We start from the raw sequence: 21,473 nt of genomic DNA on the forward strand, positions 1-21,473 counted from the left end.
ATCCACAGGGAGTTCTGTAACAATCCCCTGCAGATAACAAGAGATAACTGTAATGGAATATCTCCCAAGACCGGTGCACCTAGAAAAAGATACATGTTGTTCTTAAAAAACTTAAACGTATTTGTACATATTTATTCCTTTTATTGTATTTTTGTTGGGAAAATCAGCACAGAAACAAATAAATGAAAGCATGGAATTTCAAGTAGTGTTACGTACTGTTTTTATAAAACAAAGTAAGGGGCTAGAGAATAGTAGTAAGAAGGGATAGTTAAGGAATTTCTCTTGGAAGTGGTGACTTGTGCCCTGAAAAGAAGATGTTTGGGTGCATGGAAAGGTCCAGAGGAATATGTGTTTCAGGATGGTCAAATAGCATCTGTAAAGACCTCAAGGTAGGGACAGACTTTAGCATGTTTGAAGAATGTGGTTTTTTTTTCAGTTCATCCTATTCCTCTGAGACTTTCATTCTCCTTGTGCACCAGTGTGCCTTTTTTTTTACAATTATCCAAAATATCCATCTTTCTAAACATAAAAATTCCCATTCCCTTGCCACACTGTAGCAGCATTTGATACATTTGAATACTCTCTGCTTCTTGAAATGCCTTTTTTCACTTTCACTTTCACCAGGATGCTTCTCCCCACCCCCTCTCCACTCCCCCCAACCCCTCAGTCTCTGGTATTCTTCCCGGGTGCTTTTCCTTTGCTGATTTTGGACTTCTAGACGTTGGAGTTCTCCAGGGCTTAACGCTCAGCCCTCTGCTCTACTTGATCCAGGTAACTGAAGTCTCATGTCTGTACGTGCCATCCAGATTTTACTCTCTGGCCTTTTCCCAACTCCGCACGTTTGCATCCAGTTGCTTTCTTTATAGCTTGCCCACATACACATTTGTATCCTGCTTAGGTTAACCACCAGTAGTACTCTGTCAAGGCCAATCTGAATGCCATAGCTTACATTGAAGCTTCACCTGACACCTTTTCGATGGTCCTCAAATCTAGTTTAGAGATCAGTTTAAAGCTGAAAGCAGAAGAGTATTATACTGTATCACTAACAGAAATTTTTTATCGGGGGGCTTCTGGTAAAATTGGTAAAAAGAAACTTCTTATGTTAAATGACATTTTCTGTTGAAAATGTATTATAAAAATGCTAAGGCTGGGGGCTTCCCTGGTGGCTCTGTGGTTCAGGCCTAATTGGAGATGTGGATGGAGGAGCAGATATACTAGGTAAGATAGTTTATCTGAAGTAGTATAATACTGTTTTAAAAATTGATTTTTAAAATGACTTAACCAAACATTTCTTTAAAACGTCCCTAACTGGGACTTCCCTGGTGGCTCAGTGGTAAAGAATCTGCCTGCCAATGCAGGTGACGTGGGTCTGATCGCTGATCTGGGGAGATCCCACATGCTGTGGAGCATCTGAGCCTGTGTGCCACAACTGCTGAGCCTGTGCCCTAGAGCCCAGGAATCATAACTGCTGAGCCCACGTGCCACAGTTTCTGATGCCCTTGCCCCCTAGAGTCCGTGCTCTGCAACAAGAGACGCCACCACAGTGAGAATCCTGCGCACTGAAACTGGAGGGTAGCCCTTGCTTGCTGCAACTGGAGAAAAGCCCAGATAGTTGTGAAGACTCAGCAAAGCCCAAAAATCATAAGTAAATAAATAAAAGTTAAAAAGCTAAGGCTGAAAATGGTCAAAAATGTTAGGGTAAGGTTGTTCCTCCAACTGAATTATATTCATGAAAAAAGGACATAGTATGTAGGTTACTCAAGAAGTAAGTAGTTGTGGTTGGAGGAAAGTAAAAGGGTATCTTGAGTTGCAGGGTAAAGGAAAGGTACTCTTAGGGTGGGACATTCATGGTGATGGTTGATCAGGGCTCTGTCACTCAAACAGGCCTCTTGCTATAGGGCTGATGGCCAGTCCTAGTGTCTGAGTGATTTCCTGGGTCCAGCAAAGGGATCAGATTTCCAGACTCATTTTCCACTCTACCTTCATTGGCCAAGCAGCTGCCAAGAACAGAGGCCACCTCTCCTAATACCTGGCAAAATAAAGGCAGTATTGCCTTACAAATTGATTGCTTCTCTGAGGTACCCACCAGTGTATTTGGGGAGAAGCTTTGAGAACAAGTTGAGGAGGGACTGTCCTTCTGTGTGTTAGACTGGAGAGAGTCCACAAAAGAAATCTGCAAGTCATGAAGGAAGCAATGATTCAGGTAGATGAAGTAGCTGCTGAGATTACTAGGAAGCTAGAAACAGGAGAAGAAACACTTGAATAAGGAAAAGAAAAGGCTGGCTGTGATTGCCCTGGCATCTTCAAAAAACAGTAGTGCCCCGGAGGAATGAGGAGACAAGTAAAAGACCCCAAAAGAAGAAAAAGCGAAAGCCTGAGGAGGCTCCTTGGGAGAATGGAGAATATCCATCTTATCACCTCCAAACCCAAGAAAAAGAAATCTTTTTTCCAAGGAGGAGCTAGTTAGTGGCAATATTGAAGAGACAGCTGGCTGTAGAAGTCTTTCCAAGTTTTCCCAAAGAAGAATCAGTTAATGACCCTGAAGAGTCAGGAAACAAGAGGGTCCCCAAAGAAAAACAGGAAATTCTCTTCCAAGGCGGACCCACTCAGCAGTGGACTTTAAGAGGCTTCTGTTAGCAATAACAGAAAGTGAAAGTCACTCAGTCCTGTCCAACTCTTTGCGACCCCACAGACTATACAGTCCATCGAATTCTCCAGGCCAGAATACTGGAGTGGATAGACTTTCTCTTCTCCAGGGGATCTTCCCAACCCTGGGCCTGAACCCAGGTCTCTCCCGCATTGCAGGCAGATACTTTACTGGCTGAGCCACAAGGGAAGCCCAAGAATACTGGAGTGAGTAGCCTATCCCTTCTCCAGTAGATCTTCCTGACCCAGGAATTGAACCAGGGTCTCCTACCTTGCAGGTAGATTCTTTACCAACTGAGCTATCAGGGAAGCAAAAATGGTGGCTCCAAGAAAAAGGAAAAGCTCCAAAAACTATCCCAGAAAAATTAGAATGGACATTTTCCTAGTGAGGCATAACTTGCAGAGATATTTCCCTACACATCCTCTAGAGCCCTATAAAATTAGAAACAAACCAACAACAACAAAGATGGGACAGACTGGGCTGTTTGTGTGCTTAGAAGAAGAGTCCAATGTAAAAAGAAATTGAAAACAAGGGAATGAAGGAAGATGAGTGATACATCAGAATTGCAGAGGAAGGGCCAGGGGAAAGGGATCACATATACCAACTGCGATGAAAATCTACTTTACTGATAGGACACCTCACTTTGTCCTAATCTCTTGGCATTACAAGCAATGCTGAGTTGAATAAACCTTGTACATAATTTTGTGCTGGTATTTATAGTTCCCATAAGTGGGATTGCTGAATCAAAGCCCATATTTCAGATTTTGCTGGATATCACCAAATTGCCTGCCAAAGGGATGGTAGCCATTTGTGTTCTCACAAGCTGTGTTGTGTGAGTTCTTCATTGCTTTACAAGTTTAGAGTTCAGATATCTCTCCCTTGTGCCCATATATAAAAGAGAACAAAATGTTTTAAATATTTGAAATACGCTATACATAAAATTGTCACAGTTTTTAGACCTTGGTTGGTATCACTTTGGCAGTGATTTCATAGATTCCATCCAGTTTGACATGTACGCATATGTATGTGTATATATACAACTGATGTATATATATGCACCTGCACATGCCTATAGACGTGTGAATGTGCAAATATGTATATATATTCCCAAAAGGTTATTAGTTTTTCATTTTAAGAGTCTCCTAGGTTGTTGGTTATTAGTAGAATGTGACTTTTAAAACTGAGAAAAAACAATTTTAGCTAAAAGCAATTTTAGCTAAAAGCAATTGGGTTGGTACCTACTTAGGAAAGTTTTAAAGAGTTCTTTTAAAACTGCATGACTTGAAATACTTCAGTGGAGCTGCTGTGAGAAGGTCTTGTTAGCAGGGTTTGGTATATAAAGCCAGTGGTCAATGCGTGCTGCATTCTTCAGAGGATGTGCTTAGCATGCAAAACAAAAAATGCCTGAACAGAGCCAGCATTCTTGTTTAGAAGAATTTTCCATCCTCCTCCATTTATGTGTAGTTGTTCCTATTTCTTGAGTTTTCCCAAGTTTGAATCTTTGTAGTAGTTAAACCTTACTCTTGTATCTTCGGTGATTAAAGATCCTGTCTTAAAATGCATGTATGATTTTACATTTCAAAACAGTTAATGCTCTTGGTTGTTTTTTGTTTTTTTTAAACTTTTCTTTTTGAGACATTTTAGACTTAGAGAAAAGTTGCAAAAACAGTACAGAGGGAACGATACCCATCACCTGCCATCCACCAATATTAACTAACCATGATAAGATTATTAAAACTAAAAAAATAACGTTGGTACAATACTATTAGCTGAACTACAGACTTTTATTCCGATTTTGCCAATTTTCCCACCAGTGTTCTTTTTTGGTTCCAGGATCCAGTCCAGGATCCCACATTGCATTGAGTTATGTTGCCTCAGTCCCTTGTAATATGTGAGCTTCTCAGTCTTTGCTTGCCTTTCATGACCTTCAAGCTGAAAGAATACTGGTTGGTTATTTTGTAGACGGTCTCTAAATTTGGGCTTCTCTGATGGTTTCTCATGGTTAAATTGAGGCTACATATTTTTAATAAGGTTGCTACAGAAGCAGCATGCTGTAATGGTGATGTTAACCTTGATTGCTTGGTTCATCTAGTGTATGTTGGATTTCTCCACTGTAAAGTTAGTTTTTCTCTTTATAATTGGATTAATAAATATCTTGGTGGATGTGTTTTGAGACTGTGCTGATATCCTGTTTCTCAAACTTTCGTTTACTGATTTTAGTACCCATCAGTGAATCTTAGCTACAATAATCATTATTGTGGCATTCTAATGCTTATTTTCTATTTTCTTCATTCTGCATTTATTAACTGGAATTCTTTGGGAAGGGAGAGCTACTCATTCCCTCTCTTCTTTCTTTCCTTGTTTGAACTAATAGATATTATTTTTTTCTGTAGGTTATCCAACACTGTTATGGTAAGTCCCGTACGTACGAACAAGTTCCATTTTCAGAGCACGTTCCTAAGTCCAATTTGTAAGTCTGACAAAGTTAGTCTAGTTACCTAACACAACCAGTCAAATAGTACTGTGCTATAACAGGTTTATAATACTCTTCACACAAATAAAAACAAACAGAAAATAAAGAAAACTTTTTAATCTTACAGTACAGTACCTTTAAAAGTATAGTAGTACAACAGGCAAGAAGAGTTGCTGACTAGAGGAGGGAGAGAAGATGGGAGATGGTAGAGCTGAGAGATTGTCAGCGGTAGGAGACTCACAGTTTCACTCATACTTGACATTGATAGAATGCACGTTCTCATTTTTGCAAGTTCGAAACTTGCAGTTTTGTGTGTAGGGTACTTACTGTATTTATTTTGTTGCTCAAATTGTTTCAGCTTAGGACATCAGGCGCTCTTTTAGGAGTCATCCTAATGCCCCTTATGCCCATACTCTTCTGAGTCCTTCCTTCCTGACGCCACCAGATGCTCCAGGCTCTTGTATTTTCCCTGTACCTGCTGTGCAGTTGGCTGCTTCTCAGAGAGACCCTGGTTCTGTTTATTGGAGGAAATATTTAGGACCAGGATCTAGGCACTAAATGTGCTTATGGATTGGAATGTGATTGCTTCTAGGCCCTTTCTTCCTTTGATCCTTATGTTGGGTTTTTCCATTGGTTTATATTATACATTACTTCCTTTGGATTTTTATATTAGTATTTACAGTAGAGTAAAATAAAAATTGAGTTTTAAGAAAAATGGATTATTTTTTATAATATTTTATGTTTTGCTTGGGGATTATTATTAATAGTAAATAATTACTAAATACTCAAATTAAGACATTTATTAATAATTGAGGCTTATTTAATGTTATTAAATTATTGCTTATTAAAACTTATTTAATAAGTCTCTTAATCTGGCAAAGAAACCAGACAGCCAAGTCCAGAAAGCAGTGAGACCCAAACAAGATGTCCCCAAAGAGACCCACACCAAGCCACAGTTAAAATGTCAGAAGATCCCACATGCCTCATGGCCAAAAACCAGAGTATAAACAACAGAAGCGGGCTTCCTGGTGGCTCAGCGGTAAAGGATCTGCCTTCCAATGCAAGAGACACAGGTTCCATCCCTGAGCCAGGAAGATCCCACATGCTTTGGAGCAGCTAAGCCCGCAACCACTGGGCTTGTGCTCTAGAGCCCAGGAGCCGCAACTACTGAAGCCTGTGTGCCCTGAAGCCCGTGCCCCACAACAAGGGAGGCCACTGCAAGCGAGAGGGCTGAGCATGGCAGCTAGAGGGTGGCCCCGACACGCCACAGCTGGAGAAAGCCCACACTGCACTGAAGACCCAGCATAGCCCCCCAAAAGAACTGTGATAGAGGGTTATCTTCTTTGTTTTTAGGGTGCTGACAAGATTCTGATTCCTGTTCTAAGTGCAGGTTACTCAGATGTATTCAGTTTGTGAAAATTGAGCTGTACACTTGTGAACTTATTTGTACGGGTATTATGCTTCATTTTTTTACCAAAAAAATCTCTCCTTTAGTGTCTTTCCCCTCCCTCGAGGCAACTTCTGTAACCAGTTTCTTGTGTCCTTCCTGAGTTATTTTAAGCATATAAAAGCTTACATCTTTTTTTTCCCCACAAGTACCATATGAATCACAATTCACTTTACTTTTTTTCTCCCTTTCCCTTTATATGTCTTGTGAATTGCTCAATTTCTGCTTTTTTTTTAATTGGTCTGAGAGCATCCTCCTAGCTCTGAATTACAAAATTGGAGGTCTAAAAGAGAAGCAGTTCTCAAAGACATCATGCTGAATGACAGAAGTCTTAGATAAAAGAATGCATGTTCTGTGGTACCAACTATATGAAGTTTTATATAACAGAAAATGAATGTATGGTCAGGACAAAATTAGAACAGTAGTTGTCTCAGGTGGGATGTGAGTGGGACTGACTAAGAAAGGGCCTGAGGGAAATATCTAGGATGATGGTAATGTACTGTCTTGATAGGGGGTTGGATTAGACGGATGCATTTGTCAACACTCAGCAAAATACACTTATAATTTGTGCATTTTATGTAAGTTTAACTCAAAAATATGTAAAACAGATACTGAGCTCTAGTTGATGACATGTGTGCTGAGATGTTTAGGGGTGAAGTGTATTGATGATGACAGTGTCTTTGAAATGCATCTTGGACTGGTAGAAAGATGGGTAGTTATGTGGTAAAGAGTAGTAAAGAATAGAATAGTGAAATGCTAATGGGTAGAAACTAGGTGATGAGTATGTGGGTGTTCACTGAAAAATTCTAAAAGTAAAATGTTGGGAGGAAAAGAGAAAGCAAGCAAGCTGGGTATTGCCTGGACAAAACGTGATTAACCATGTTAAAGTGCATAGTCAGGTGGCATTCAGAGCATTCTCAATGTTGTATAAACACCACCTCTCCCGTTTGAAAGCCTCATCACCATTGAGACTTTGATTAAGGGTTACATTTATTCTTAAGTATTTTATTCTTTTTATGCTAGTGTAAATGGAGTTGTTTTCTTAATTATCTTCTTGGATTGTTCGTTGCAACTGATTTTTGTGTGTTGATTTTGTATCTTGGAACTTTGCTGAATTCATTTATTAGCTTTAACTTTGTGTGTGTAATCTTCAGGGTTTTCTCGATATAAGATCATGTTGTCAGTGAATAGAGATAATTTTACTTCTTCTTTTCTAGTCTGAACGCCTATTTCTTCTTCTTGTCTATTTGCTCTGCCTAGAACCTCTAATATAATATTTACTAGAAGTGGCAAAAGTGGACATTGTTCCTAATTCAAAGGGGAAACTTAGTCTTTCACCACTGAGTATGTTTTTAGCCGTGGGTTTTTCATGTATGGCTTTCAGCATAGTGAGTTTCTTTCTGTTTCTTGTTCATTAAGTGTTTTTATTGTGAAAAGATGTGGAATTTTGTCATTCTGTTATTGCATCAATTGAGATGATTTTTTTTTCTCTTCATTCTATTAAGGTGATATATCACATTGATTAATTTTTATCTGTTGACCTATTTTAAAATTCCAAGATTAAATCCCATTTGATCATAGTGTATAAACCTTTTAATGTACTGCTTTGGTTTGCTCGTGTTTTGTTCAGTACTTCTATGTCAGTAGTTGTAAAGGATATTTGTAATTTTCTTGTAGTGTCTTTGCCTGTCTTTGGTATCAGTATAAAAGTTTTCAAAATACATGCTGGGATGCAAAAAAAATGGATTATATTTTGTAATATTTTATGGTTTGCTTGGGACAGAGCATAAGAAATATTATTTCATATTAATATTAAATAATTGTTTAATAATTCTCAAATTAAGACTTATTTAATAATTGAGACTTATTTATAAGTCTCAAAATACATCCACCAATAATTGAATAATATTAAATAATGATACACATTTATTACTTTTAGCTGCGCCGGGTCTTTGTTGCTGCCCTGGCTTTCTGTAGTTGTGGCAGGCATGGTAGTGCACAGGCTTCTCGTTGCCGTGGCTTCTCGTTGCCGTGGCTTCTCTAGTTGCGGATCAGTGGCTGTAGAGCATGGAGGCTCCGCAGTTGCAACACGGGCTCTAGAATGTGGGCTCAGTAGTTGTGGTGCATGGACTTAAGTTTCCAAGTTTCCCCATGGCATGTGGAATCGTCCCAGAGTAGGGATCAAACCCGTGGCCCCTGCAGTGGCAGGCAGATTCTTAACTACTGCACCACCAGGGAAGTCCTATAACTTTACTTGTTATTTACCAACTTTCCCACTCAAGTATATCCTTATTTGATAACTTCAGAAATCATCCACAGCTGACAATGGGGGTTTAAAGGGAAAACTGAATTAAGATTTACTCTTCTTAATATTTTGGTACTTTCCCATTCATTCATTCATTTTTATTGAGGTATACTGACAAAATTACAAGATTCATACTTAAAAGGGAAGGCCTTTTTAAACCCTTGCTTAGAAAGTGTGCAGTAGGTTAGTTCTTTTTTATTGGGTGTTAATAAACAGGGTTTTTCTCCCCCTCTTTTTGGCATATTTATTATGTTGTATGTTGACCAAGATGCTTGCGTATGTTGAGAATGAAAACTGGTAAAATTTGGTTGGTTAAAAATAACACTGTTAAAAATTATTATATTTAAAGCTTATATTTCTAATGTGACTTCTTTTGAAGTAATTGGCACATGCATTTTTATTACTATTGATATTTAATGTTTAAACAAACTCTTAGGAAAAATAGCTTTAAGTATTTTCTGTTGAAAAAAAGTTACTTTGCTTTTTACATTAAAAAACTTTGATACCTACTGGGTCATAAACAATGCCAGATGCTAGAAATGTAAAGTTGATCTGAGATCACATATTTTATTAAGGTTATATTAATAAGGTTTCACAATCAAATAATATAGAATCTAGAGTAAAAACTGTAAACTCCATTCCTTCACCTCAGTTATTGGTGTATCCTCAGTTGGTATATTCTTCACGCTCCTTTCTTCACATATGTACATGAAAAGTGAAAGTAAAAGTTGCTCAGTCGTGTCCGACTCTTCGTGACCCCATGGATTATACTGGAGTGGGTAGCCTTTCCCTTCTCCAGGGTATCTTCCCAACCCAGGGATCAAACCCACGTCTCCCGCATTGCGGTCAGATTCTTTACCAGCTGAGGCACAAAGGAAGCCCAAAAATATGGGCGTGAGGAGCCTATCCCTTCTCCAGGAGATCTTCCCAACCCAGGAATCAAACTGGGGTCTCTTGGGTTGCAGGTGGATTCTTTACCCACTGACCTATGAGAGAAGTCCATATTGCACATAGATAATACATACTCATATATGTCTTTGTATGATAAATGAGTTTATACTCTTTTAAGTATTTCCTGCAGCTTTTTGTTTTCCATTTTGAAATACATATTCACAATCTTTTTGTTTTTATTTAGAGAGTTATTTACCTAGCTTTTGATGAAATGTTAGTTGAGAAGAGTTAAAGATGAGAATCCAAAATCAAAGCTCGTGTAAACAGATATTAAAGGAGATGCAGTCTGGTTTGTACAAAGTGAATCATGCTGTGGTATATTAAATGGAATATCATCCAACGTTATAAAAAATCTTGCCAGTTTTGATAACATGGATGGACCTAGAGGGTATTACGCCAAGTGAAAAAAATCAGTCAGTGAAAGACAAATACCATGTGATTTCTCTCATATGTGGAACCTAAAAACACAATGCAAAATGAACAAACATAAAACAGAAGCAGACTCACAGGTACAGAGGACAAATTGAAGTTGCCGGAAGGGAGTGGGGTGTGAGGAGATGAGTGAAATAGGTGAGAGAGGTACAAAGCTACATTCATAGAATAAAGAAGTCAAAGGGATGTAATGTATAGCATAGGGCATACAGTCAATAATATTGCAATAACTTTGTATGGCAACAGTTGGTACTTAGACTTGGTGGTCATTTTCTAATGCCTAAAAATACCAAACCATTGTATTATGCACATGAAACTAATATAATGTTGTAAGTCAATTATGTTTCATTTAGAAAAAAAGTGAATCTTTTCTTGTTCATCTGTACTTTTTTGGGTGGGAACAAGAGAGTGCACCACAGCTATATTTTAGACTTTCAAAAAGACTGATGGATTTCCAAACTAAGAATATTTAAAACTTGAAGTTGCTTTCTGTTTAAGAGAAACACTGTTGTCTCAAAGAGGGCAAATGTACAAGTAGAGAATATGAGTAAATAAATGTTTTTTGAGAAAGGATTTGAATCTTGGTCACCCTTTAATTATTAGTGTTCTCTGTCAGTTTCAGAAATGATAGGGGGTGAGGCAGGGGGAAGAAGAGTGTGTTTAGCATTTCCAAGTACGCTAAATTGGAATATTTACTACATTAATTACTCAAGATGATTAGGATAAATTTCAGGAAGATTTCTGTTTTTTTGGGATTCCCTGGTAGCTCAGCTGGTAAAGAATCCACCTGAAGTGCAGGAGACCCTGGTTCGATTCCTGGGTTGGGACAATCCGCTGGAGAAGGAATAGGCTACCCACCCCAGTATTCTTGGGCTTCCCTGGTGGCTCAGCTGGTAAAGAATCCACCTGTAGTGCAGGAGACCTGGGTTCTATCCCTGAGTTGGGAAGATCCCCTGGAGAAGGGAACTTATACCCACTCCACTATTATGGCCAGGAGAATTCCATGGACTGTGTAGTCCATGGGGTCACAAAGAGTCCCACACCACTGAGTGACTTTTGCTTCAGTTCAGCAGGGTCTTCGTTGCTGTGTGGGCTTTGCTTTAGTTGCAGCAAGCAGGGGCCAGTCATGGTGTGTGGGCTTCTTGTTGCGATGGCTTCTTCTGTTGCAGAGCATGGACTCTAGCGCACAGGTTCAGTAGTTGTGGCTTGGGCTTAGGTGCTCTGGGGCATGTGGGATCTTCCCCATCAGTCTCTCCTGCACTGGCAGGCAGATTCTTTACTGCTGAGCCACCAGGGAAGCCCTTATGAATAGAAAAAACGGGTAAGTGATAAACTGCTTATTGACAAACTACAGGGTAAGATAAGACCCAGGTGGTGGCTTTTGAGTCATGATATGGCTTAAAATAGAGACTTAAAGGAGGTGATTTTAAGTCAAAACAAAACCCCCAAACCCTCGTTTGAACAAAGTAGAAAATAGAGATGGACGTTGTTATCCTGAGAGGTAGCATAAGCCAAAGATACTTAGACATATGCTGACACCTAGTAAATATATGAATTTTTTTTCTCTTTTATAATCTTTCCCTATTCCCAGGTCAGAAGTAGCCCTGAACCTCTGAAGGCTATAGAACAGGAGGTGAGAATGGGCTTTCAAAACATTTTGCAAAAAGTAGATGAAAGTGATTAACTTTTGGTTACTTCCTCAACTGCCGCTCTCAAGATATCAAGTGCTCAGTTTGGAAGACTACTGATGTTATTCACTGAGTGAGTGAAAGTCGCTCAGTCATGTCTGATTCTTTGTGACCCCGTGGACTATACAGTCTATGGAATTCTTCAGGCCAGAATACTGGAGTGGGTAGCCTTTTCCTTTTCCAGGGGATCTTCCCCCGCAGGGATCAAACCCAGGTCTCCTGTATTGCAGGCGGATTTTTTTTTTACCAGCTGAGCCACCAAGGAAACCCACTGAAATGAAAAAAAAATTATTTCCTCTATGGTGGTTGCTGGGGCTTTACTGTAATCTCTAAAGGAGAGAAAAGAATAAGTAAATCCTATGGAAGTTCAGCTTATTTCTCTTTATACAGCTCTGGGTAAGAAGACTTCTATGTTTGCACAAGTACCATCCTCGGGGCAGAATGTACACAACTTGAAAGTATCCTGGAGACAGCCTAGTAAGTCATTTTACCATGGGCTGCCTCTCTAGTTAAACAGATTTGTTTAGCACCTATCGGGGCACCATTCAGCAAACATCTTTTGAGAGCCTACTTCATGTCAGGCTTGATGTGCTAGGCACTGGGGATATAAGGACAAAATAAGACTGTGTCCTACCCAGTAGATCAGGGTTAACCAGGGTAAGGCCATCACCTGGTTCATAACGGTGGAACCAGTATCATTTTCAGAAATATCTTCAGAAGTAGGTTATCTATCCCTCTGTTTTAATAAGCTAAATTTTTTTGAACCTGTAGTATAACTTATAGCTAGACTTATGTCATCTCAGTGATTCTCAGTGTTTCTTTGGGTCACGGATTCCTCTAGGAATCAGATTAAAGTTATGAAGCTCTCTAGAAAATACATGTATACACAGAATTTTGTGATTCTGTTTGTCTTTTACTTAGATTAAGCTTAAAATCTTTGACACTAAAGACAGGTTTATATAGCAGAGTTACTTGCCCTCTTTTTTAGCTTATTTCAGATGAAATCAGGCAAGCTACGTAAGAAAACACTGTATTAGAACATTTCTAAATTGTCCTTAATTGACTGATTTATTTTTATAGTTGTGAACTTACTTTATAGTCTCTCTGAATATAACTAGCAATGGGACAATGGCAGATAATATGTGACATGTATATTCTGTACAGTACTGGGTATGTGAGGCATTGATGAATGAAACAGTTGAAAGTATTTTGTAAAGGTGTATAGCCTTCTAGCCTGATATCTAAAACCAGTAGAAAAATAGCACAAAGACCAGACTGTTTTCACCATGGTATCTCAAGGAAGCTAAAATTAATGCCACCTATTCTCTCTTTTTTTCCCCATTCTCTTTTTTTGTATGTGTGATTAAAAAAAAAAAAAAAGCAAAGTTTACTATTGTAACCATTTTAACTATACACTACAGTAGTGTTAAGACTAGTCATATTGTTGTGAAACAGATTGCTAGAACTTTTTTATTGTGCACCCATTAAACTCCTCTTTCGGTCCCTCCCCTCAGCACTGTCAGCTGAGTGTTTCTATGAATGTGACCACTTTAGATACCTCATGTAAGTGAAATCGTATTGTATCTGTTTTTTTGTGATTGGCTTATTTCACTTAATGAAATAATGTCCTCAAGATTCATCCATGTTGTAGCAAGGAAATCACAGGATTTCCTTCCATTTTAAAGCTGAATAATATTCTGTTGTGTGTGTGTGTGTATACATATATATACATGCATATATATATATTTATACACCACATTTTGTTTATACATTTCATCCCTCGTTGGACATTCGGGTCACTTCCACTTGTTGATTACTATGAATAGTTCTGCTGTGAACGTGAGTGTGTAAATATCTCTTTGAATCCCTGTCTCCAGATCTTTTGGTTTTATAAGCAGGAGGGGTAGTGCTGGATCATATGGTGGTTCTATTTTTAATTTTATAAGGAAATGTTACACTGTTTTCCATAGCAGTTGCACCATCATATCACCCCACCAGCAGTACACAGGGGTCCTAGTTTCTTCACATCTAACCAGGACTTGTTATCTTGCACAGCACTTGTAGTTACAGCACTGGAACCCCAAGTCAGGTTCCTTAGTTTTGTGGGCATTGTTTAGTGACTTGAAAGCCTGTAATAGAGTTTCTTGAAGATTGAAAGACTTTGAGTGGGGTTACAAAACAAGTACATTTATTAGAAAGAGACTTGACCACCCAGTAAGTCTCTGCTTATGGCACCTACGTGTGTCATTGAAGAGGACATCTTAATGACGTCAGGTAATTCAAATTGTTAGGCTGGTGGTCTTCAGATAGATAAAGCAGCATTTGTAGTCAAAATTGGTAGCTGAAACAGTACAGCCTGACATAGAGCAACATAAAATAGGAATTAGAGGTCTCTTGATGTCACAGATTGAATATAAAATAATAGCATGCAACTCCCCTACAACTTCACATTAAATAATTCATATCAAGGCTTCCAGGTTCCATTTAGGTCCTAGTAAAAATTTTTCCTCATTTTGTACCTGGAATCTTATGGACTTACTGTTGACCAGTGATACATTTTATATTTAACAACAGGCTAATATTTAGGATTGTCTTTCTTCCTTCTATCTTTAGATGGATGCATTGTTAGTGATGAAATTTCATAATTTCTTCCATAGGAGAAAAAAATACTGTGCCTTCAGTCAAACACTGTGGCAGAGACTTTTCATTCCATTTGTTTATTGTTCAGTCGCTCAGTCATGTCTGACACTTTGTGACCTCATGGACTGCAGCATGCCACGCTTCCCTGTCCTTCCCTATCTCTAGGAGTTTGCTCATACTCATGTCTGTGCAGTCAGTGATGGCATCCAGCCATCTCATACTCTGATACCCCTTTCTCTTCCTGCCCTCAATCTTTCCCAGCATCAGGATCTTTTCCAGTGAGTCGGTTCTTTGCATCACATGGCCAAAATATTGGCACTTCAGCTTCTGCATCTTTCCTTCCACTGAATATTCAGGGTTGATGTTCTTTAGGATTGACTGGTTTGATTTCCTTGCAGTCCAAGGGACTCTCAAGAATCTTCTCCAGCACCGCAGTTTGAAAGCATCAATTCTTTGGCATCAGCCTTCTTGATGGTTCAACTCTCACATCCATACACGACTGCTGGAAAAACCATAGCTTTGACCATACAGACCTTTGTTGGCAAAGTGATGACTGTGTTTTAATATGCTGTCTAGGTTTGTCATAACTTTTCTTCCAAGGAGCAAACATCTTTTAATTTCATGGCTGCAGTCTCAGTCCCACAGTGATTGTTTGAACCCAAGAAAATAAAGTCTGTCACTGTTTCCATTTTTTCCCCATCTATTTGTCATGAAGTGATGGGACCGGATGCCGTGAACTTAGTTTTTTGAATGTTGGGTTTTAAGCCAGCTTTTTCACTCTGGTCTTTCACCTTCATCAAGAGGCTCTTTAATTGCTCTTTGTTTTCTGCCATTAGGGTGGTGTCACCTGCATAACTACTGCACAATTGGGCTCATTTCATATAATAGCAAAGTTATGCTCAAAATCTTTAAAGCTAGGCTTCAGCAGTACTTGAACCAAGAACTTCCAAGTGTACAAACTATTTCCAAGAGGGAGAAGTACCAGAGATCAAATTGCTAATATTTGTTAGATCATGGAGAAAGCAAGGGAGTTCCAGAAAAACATCTACTTCTGCTTCACTGACTATGCTAAAGCGTTTGACTGTGTGGATCACAGGTGTGGAAAATTCTTCTACTGATAGGAGTACCAGGCTATATTACCTGCCTCCTGAGAAACCACTATATGGGTCAAGAAGAAACAGAACCAGATACGGAACAACTGACTGGTTCAAAATTGGGAACAATTGACTGTCCAAATATTGTCATTCTGCTTATTTAACTTACATGCAGAGTGCATCATGTGAAATGCTGGGCAGGAGGAAACAGAAGCTAGAATCAAGAAATATAAACAACTTCAGATATGCAGATGATACCACTCTAATGGCAGAAAGTGAAGAGGAACTAAAGAGCCTCTTGCTGAGGATAAAAGAGGAGTAAAAAAGCTGGCTTAAAACTCAACATTCAAAAATCTAAGATCATGGCATCTGGTCCCATCACTTCATGACAAATAGAAGGGGAAGAAGTGGAAGCAGTCACAGATTTTATTTTCTTGGGCTTCAGAATCAGTGTGGATGGTGACTGCAGCCATGAAATTAAAAGACAGTTGCTCTACAAGCCTAGACAGCATATTGAATAGCAGAGACATCACTTTGCCAGCAAAGGTCTGAATAGTCAAAGCTACGGTTTTTCTAGTAGTCATGTACGGATGTGACCTTAGAGTTGGACCATAAAGAAGGCTGAGCATGAATATGAATTGATGCTTTCCAATTGTGGTGCTAGAGAAGACTCTTCAGAGTCCCTTGGACTGCAAGGAGATCAAACCAGGCAATCTGAAGGAAATGAGCCCTGAATATTCATTGGAAGGACTGATGCTGAAGCTGGAGCTTCAATACTTTAGCCTGCTGATTCTAAGAGCTGACTCATTGGAAGACACTGATGCTGGGAACGATTGAGGGCGGGAGGAGAAGAGGGCAACAGAGGATGAGAAGATTAGATAGTATCACCAACTTAATGGACATGAATTTGAGCAAACTCTGGGAGATGGTGAAGGACAGGGAAGCCTGGAGTGCTGCAGTCCATGGGGTCACAAAGAGCTGGACATGACTGAGCTACCGAACAGTAACAACAGCCACATAGTACGTCTTCAAGTGTTTTGAGACAAGTCTTCATTATCAAATGATTGTGCAAATTAGAACTGCCATTATAAACTCTGATGATGACATTAGTGTATACTTTTATTGATAATACTGCCAGTCCTCCTTTATCTATACTTTTTCTATTTAGAAGAATTTCAGCATATGTCTGGAAAAATATTATTACTTAACTAGTACCCAGTTACTTGAAAACAAACTACAGAGATTATTTGTTGATTACCTTTGCTAATAAGTGACTTACTAGTTTTTAACAGAATTTTCTCTCAAGTTTCTTAACCTATTTAAAAGGCCATTTAAATAAAATACTCATCAAAATGTTTTCCCTAATTATATTTGTAGGATGAACTTTCTGATGTTAGCCAGGGAGGATCTAAAGCTACCACTCCAGCGTCAACAACTGCTTCAGATGTGGCAGCGATACCTAGCGATACTCCCTTACATGAGGAGAATGAAGGAATTGTGAAGGCTGCAGATACACCAGATAAGTCAGAGATAAGCAAGCATATTGAAGTACAAGTAGTCCAAGAAACTAGAAACATATCAACAGGTAAGTAACCTTAGTTTTTTCTATACTGGCAGAGTATTTGGTGAATGCAAATGATGCAAATGTGAGAAGGGACATCTCCGGGGTTGTCGCTGCTGCAGATTCATAAAATTGTACTCAGTTGTAAATAAGCCTAAAAGATGTGATGATTAAGTTAAGTTTTAGAGAGTAAAAATGGCGTGGGTAGAGAGTGGCTGGGGTTTGGAAAGCCTGAAAGGCAGGAGGACATTCTTTATCTGTTCCCTGCCATAGGTCATTAGTCTCTGTCCTTAATCTCTTTGTATTTCACCCCTTAAATAAAATGAAAATACTGAGTTCTGGCCTGGTGTACAGTGCATTGTGTCTAAAGTAACACAAATGAAAACTTTCGTTGATTTTTTTTATGAAAACTTTCATTGATTTTTTATGAAAACTTTCATTGATTTTTTTTTTAATTTCCATATTGACTGTTAATTGAATATATGACCTATTGTCTGTCTAACCTTGTGTTTCTCAGCTCTCTAAAAATTTTTGTGATCAAATGATGTATTTACAACCACAGAAACAATTTTCATGTCAGGGGCTGTATGTGTTATATGCGTTATTTTTGTTATCTTGTCCTTTTCTAAGGTTCTGCTGAAAATGAAGAGAAATCAGAAGTTCAGGCAATCATTGAATCCACTCCTGAGTTGGATATGGACAAAGATCTCAGTGGATATAAAGGCTCAAGGTACTGTTCAGGTCTAATTGGGATATCTTACTTCTTTCCCTTTCCCATCTCCCCTAAGCACATTGCTGTTCCCCGGTCTCTGACCAGATAAAGTGCATTCAGATGTTTTGCTGAAGAAATGTTGATGTTATATTTAAGTTTTCTCTTTTTGAAGCCAGACCTTGTACATAATTTACATGTTCTTTGGACTGTTACCTTTGTAGCATCAGGGACTAGAAGCATGCAGAAGGATGGGGAAAAAAGACAGTGAAGGAATATTCCATAAAGAAATATTCCCTGGTTTGTGGAACTTGGGAAAACATAAAAGCAAAAGTGGGGAAAGTATGATTTGAAAAAACCTATTTCTTCCTCCAAATCAGGAAGAAGAGAATGTATTCCCTTCAAAACTATAATGGTTTCATTACTGCAAGAAATTAGTCTCATTTTAGTATCTTTTTACATGGGGAGGCTGTTTAGTGATTAGAGGAGAATGGTATGTATCATCTTAATGAAGGTCGTCTGAATTGAAATTCTCCAAGCCAGAATACTGGAGTGGGTAGCTGTTCCCTTCTCCAGGGGATCTTCCCAACCCAGGGATGAAACCCAGGTCTCCTGCATTGCAGGCAGATTTTTTTACCTTCTGAGCTATCAGGAAAACCCTAGGATAAGACTATATGCATTCTAATCCTGACCTGGATTTGAATCTGAAATACGTTTCTATATCCATGAAAGAGAATTATGATAATACCTTAGATGATTATAAGGAGTAAATGAATCAATATATGTTAAATCATTGGCAGAGTGCCCAGTTAATAAAGGTTAGCAGAGAGTCGAACACGACTGAGCGACTGAACCGAACTGAACTGAACATTATTGTTACCATCATATAATTTTATCTTAATTATAACCTTAGGAGACAGATGTCCTTCCCTTCACATATAAAGAAGCTCAGAGTTGTATACTACTTTGTCCAGACTAATAAGCGGTGGAACTAGCATTCAGTTTAAGACTTTGATTTCAAAGGCTATGCCCTATTGAAATATTTTTTTCTTTATTGTTTATTTAAGAAATTAAACGATGCAGTGTATAAAAAGTGAAATTTGCTTTTCCATCCTCTCCTAAACCTACTTATTAACACTTGTGCCCACTTATCATTTTGAACCTCTTTTTAAAAATCAAAAACATATTTTCATTAGAGTAAAGCATGTATACAGTATTAAGGTTAAATGGTAATAACAAAATACTTCCCTGGTTGCTCGGATGGTAAATAATCTTTCTGCCGTGCAGGAGACCTGGGTTCAGACCCTGAGTCGGGAAAATCCCCTGGGGAAGGGAATGGCTACCCACACCACTATTCTTGTCTGGAGAATTCCGTGGACAGCGTAGCCTGGCAGGCTATAGTCCATTGGACTGCAAAGAATTGCACACTACTAAGCAACTAACACATTTTTTTTCAATGTATGTATGCAGTATTAAGGTCAAATGGTAATACAAAGTATGAAGGGCAGTAGTAGCCCCTTGCCCCGACTGACCCTTCATTTCCATTCTCAAGAGGATATCTCTTAGCACCGCTCATGTCACTTTGCGTATTTCTCTTTAGGTATCTGAATCACATCTTCATGTGCTATTCTTTGGTCTCTTTCTTCTTCAGTTGGGATTCTGTGAGAAAATCAAGTGCTAATGCCCTACAGCACCCCATTTGTATAGTGAATTAACTATACTCCTGTGTGTCTGGAACAGTACTAGCTATGTATTTTCTTTGAAAAAATAGAGCAAATAGTCACTCATCATTTTCTGAATTCTGTGGATCACATTAGGACCATGGGTTTAAAAAAGGCTGCATTATTAGCTATTGACTTTATAGTGAAAGATGACAAGGACATAGCTATTTAAACCATCATCTTTCCTTTCATTCTCCCAATATATTTCAGTTTCATTTAAATTAAGATTCACTGTATCATTATGATTATATAAATACTAACAACAGCCTACTCACAGATTATGCCATGATTATATTTCCTTTCTTTTACAACTTTGATTTTCTTTAATTTTTAGTAAAGCCTCAGGGTTTTTTTGTTTTTGTTTTATTTCTTTTGCTTAGGTTTCTATATACCTATCACTATTCACTGACAGATACCCAACAAATCATAAATGTAAACATTCTCAAATGGCCAAATATAAAACCAGTTTCTTGGCAGCATCTATTTCCGTTCTCCAATGGTAGACTTTATTGTGTTTGCTCTGGTCCTGGAATTTGCTCTCATTTTCTTGCTGGGAATTCTTTTCATGTCTCTCCTCTGTTCTGTTTCCTGGGCACTATGTCATCTGTTGTTGTTGTTGTTGTTCGGTTGCTTAGTCACGTCTGACACTCTGCGACCCCACGGACCTGTCCTTCACTATCTCCTGGTGCTTGCTTAAACTCATGTGCGTTGAGTCAGTGATGCCATCCAACCATCTCATCCTTTGTCACCCCCTCTTCTCCTGCCTTCTGTCTTTCCCAGCATCAGGGTCTTTTTCAGTGAATTGGCTCTGCACATCAGGTAGCCAAAGTATTGGAGCTTCAGCTTCAGCATCAGTCCCTTCCAGTGAATATTCAGGGTTGATTTCCTTTAGGATTGACTGATTTGATCTCCTTACAGTTCACAGGATTCTCAAGAGTCTTCTTTAGCACTACAGTTCGAAAGCATCAGTTCTGTGCTCAGCCTTCTTTATGGTCCAACTCTCACATCCATACATGATTACTGGAAAAACCATAGCTTTGACTAGATGGGCTTTTGTCCACAAAGTAATGTCTCTGCTTTTTAATACACTCTCCAGGTTTGTCATGGCTTTTCTTCCAAGGAGCAAATGCCTGGCTGCAGTCACCATCCCACAGTGATTTTGGAGCCCAAGAAGGAAAATAAAGTCTGTCACTGTTTCCATTGTTTCCCTGTCTATTTGCCATGAAATGATGGGACCAGATGCCATGATCTTAGTTTTCTGAATGTTGAGTTTTAAGCCAACTTTTTCACTCTCTTTCACTTTCATCAAGAGGCTCTTTAGTCCTCTTTGCTTTCTGCCATAAGGGCATTGTCATCAGCATATCTGAGATTATTGATATTTCTCCCAGCAATCTTGATTCTAGTTCATGCTTCATCCAGCCCAGCATTTTGCATGATGTACTCTGCAAATAAGTTAAATAAGCAGGGTGACAATATACAGCCTTAACATACTCTTTTCCCATTTGGAACCAGTCTGTTGTTCATGTCTGGTTCTAACTGTTGCTTCTTGACCTGCATACAGGTTTCTCAGGAGGCAGGTCAGGTGGTCTGGTATTCCCATCTCTTGAAGGACTTTCCATAGTTTGTTGTGACCCACAGAATCAAAGGCTTTAGCCTAGTCAGTGAAGCAGAAGTAGATGTTTTTCTGGAATTCTCTTGCTTTTTTGATGATCCAGTAGATGTTGGCAATTTGATCTCTGGTTCCTCTCTGCCTTTTCTAAATCTAGCTTGTACATCTGGAAGTTCTTGGTTCACATACTGTTCAA

General features: G+C 38.8%; 1 protein-coding gene and 1 non-coding gene across 3 annotated transcripts in view; both read left to right on the forward strand.

The window, feature by feature from the left end:
* The window catches only part of SPAG9 (sperm associated antigen 9), a 153,986-nt gene that overhangs the window by 84,060 nt on the left and 48,453 nt on the right, over window positions 1-21,473 (forward strand). For both annotated transcript variants that reach the window (XM_052658900.1, XM_052658901.1), the window contains exons 6-7: window positions 17,055-17,262; window positions 17,869-17,968. In XM_052658900.1, the coding sequence (XP_052514860.1) occupies window positions 17,055-17,262; window positions 17,869-17,968 (308 nt within the window). The remainder of the gene's footprint in view (window positions 1-17,054; window positions 17,263-17,868; window positions 17,969-21,473) is intronic.
* LOC128065753 (small nucleolar RNA SNORD86) lies at window positions 1,844-1,930 on the forward strand. The gene has a single exon (XR_008201130.1). It is a non-coding gene; the product is annotated as a small nucleolar RNA SNORD86 (small nucleolar RNA).

The sequence above is a fragment of the Budorcas taxicolor genome, chromosome 19, assembly GCF_023091745.1.
Source record: "Budorcas taxicolor isolate Tak-1 chromosome 19, Takin1.1, whole genome shotgun sequence".
Classification (NCBI taxonomy): domain Eukaryota; kingdom Metazoa; phylum Chordata; class Mammalia; order Artiodactyla; family Bovidae; genus Budorcas; species Budorcas taxicolor.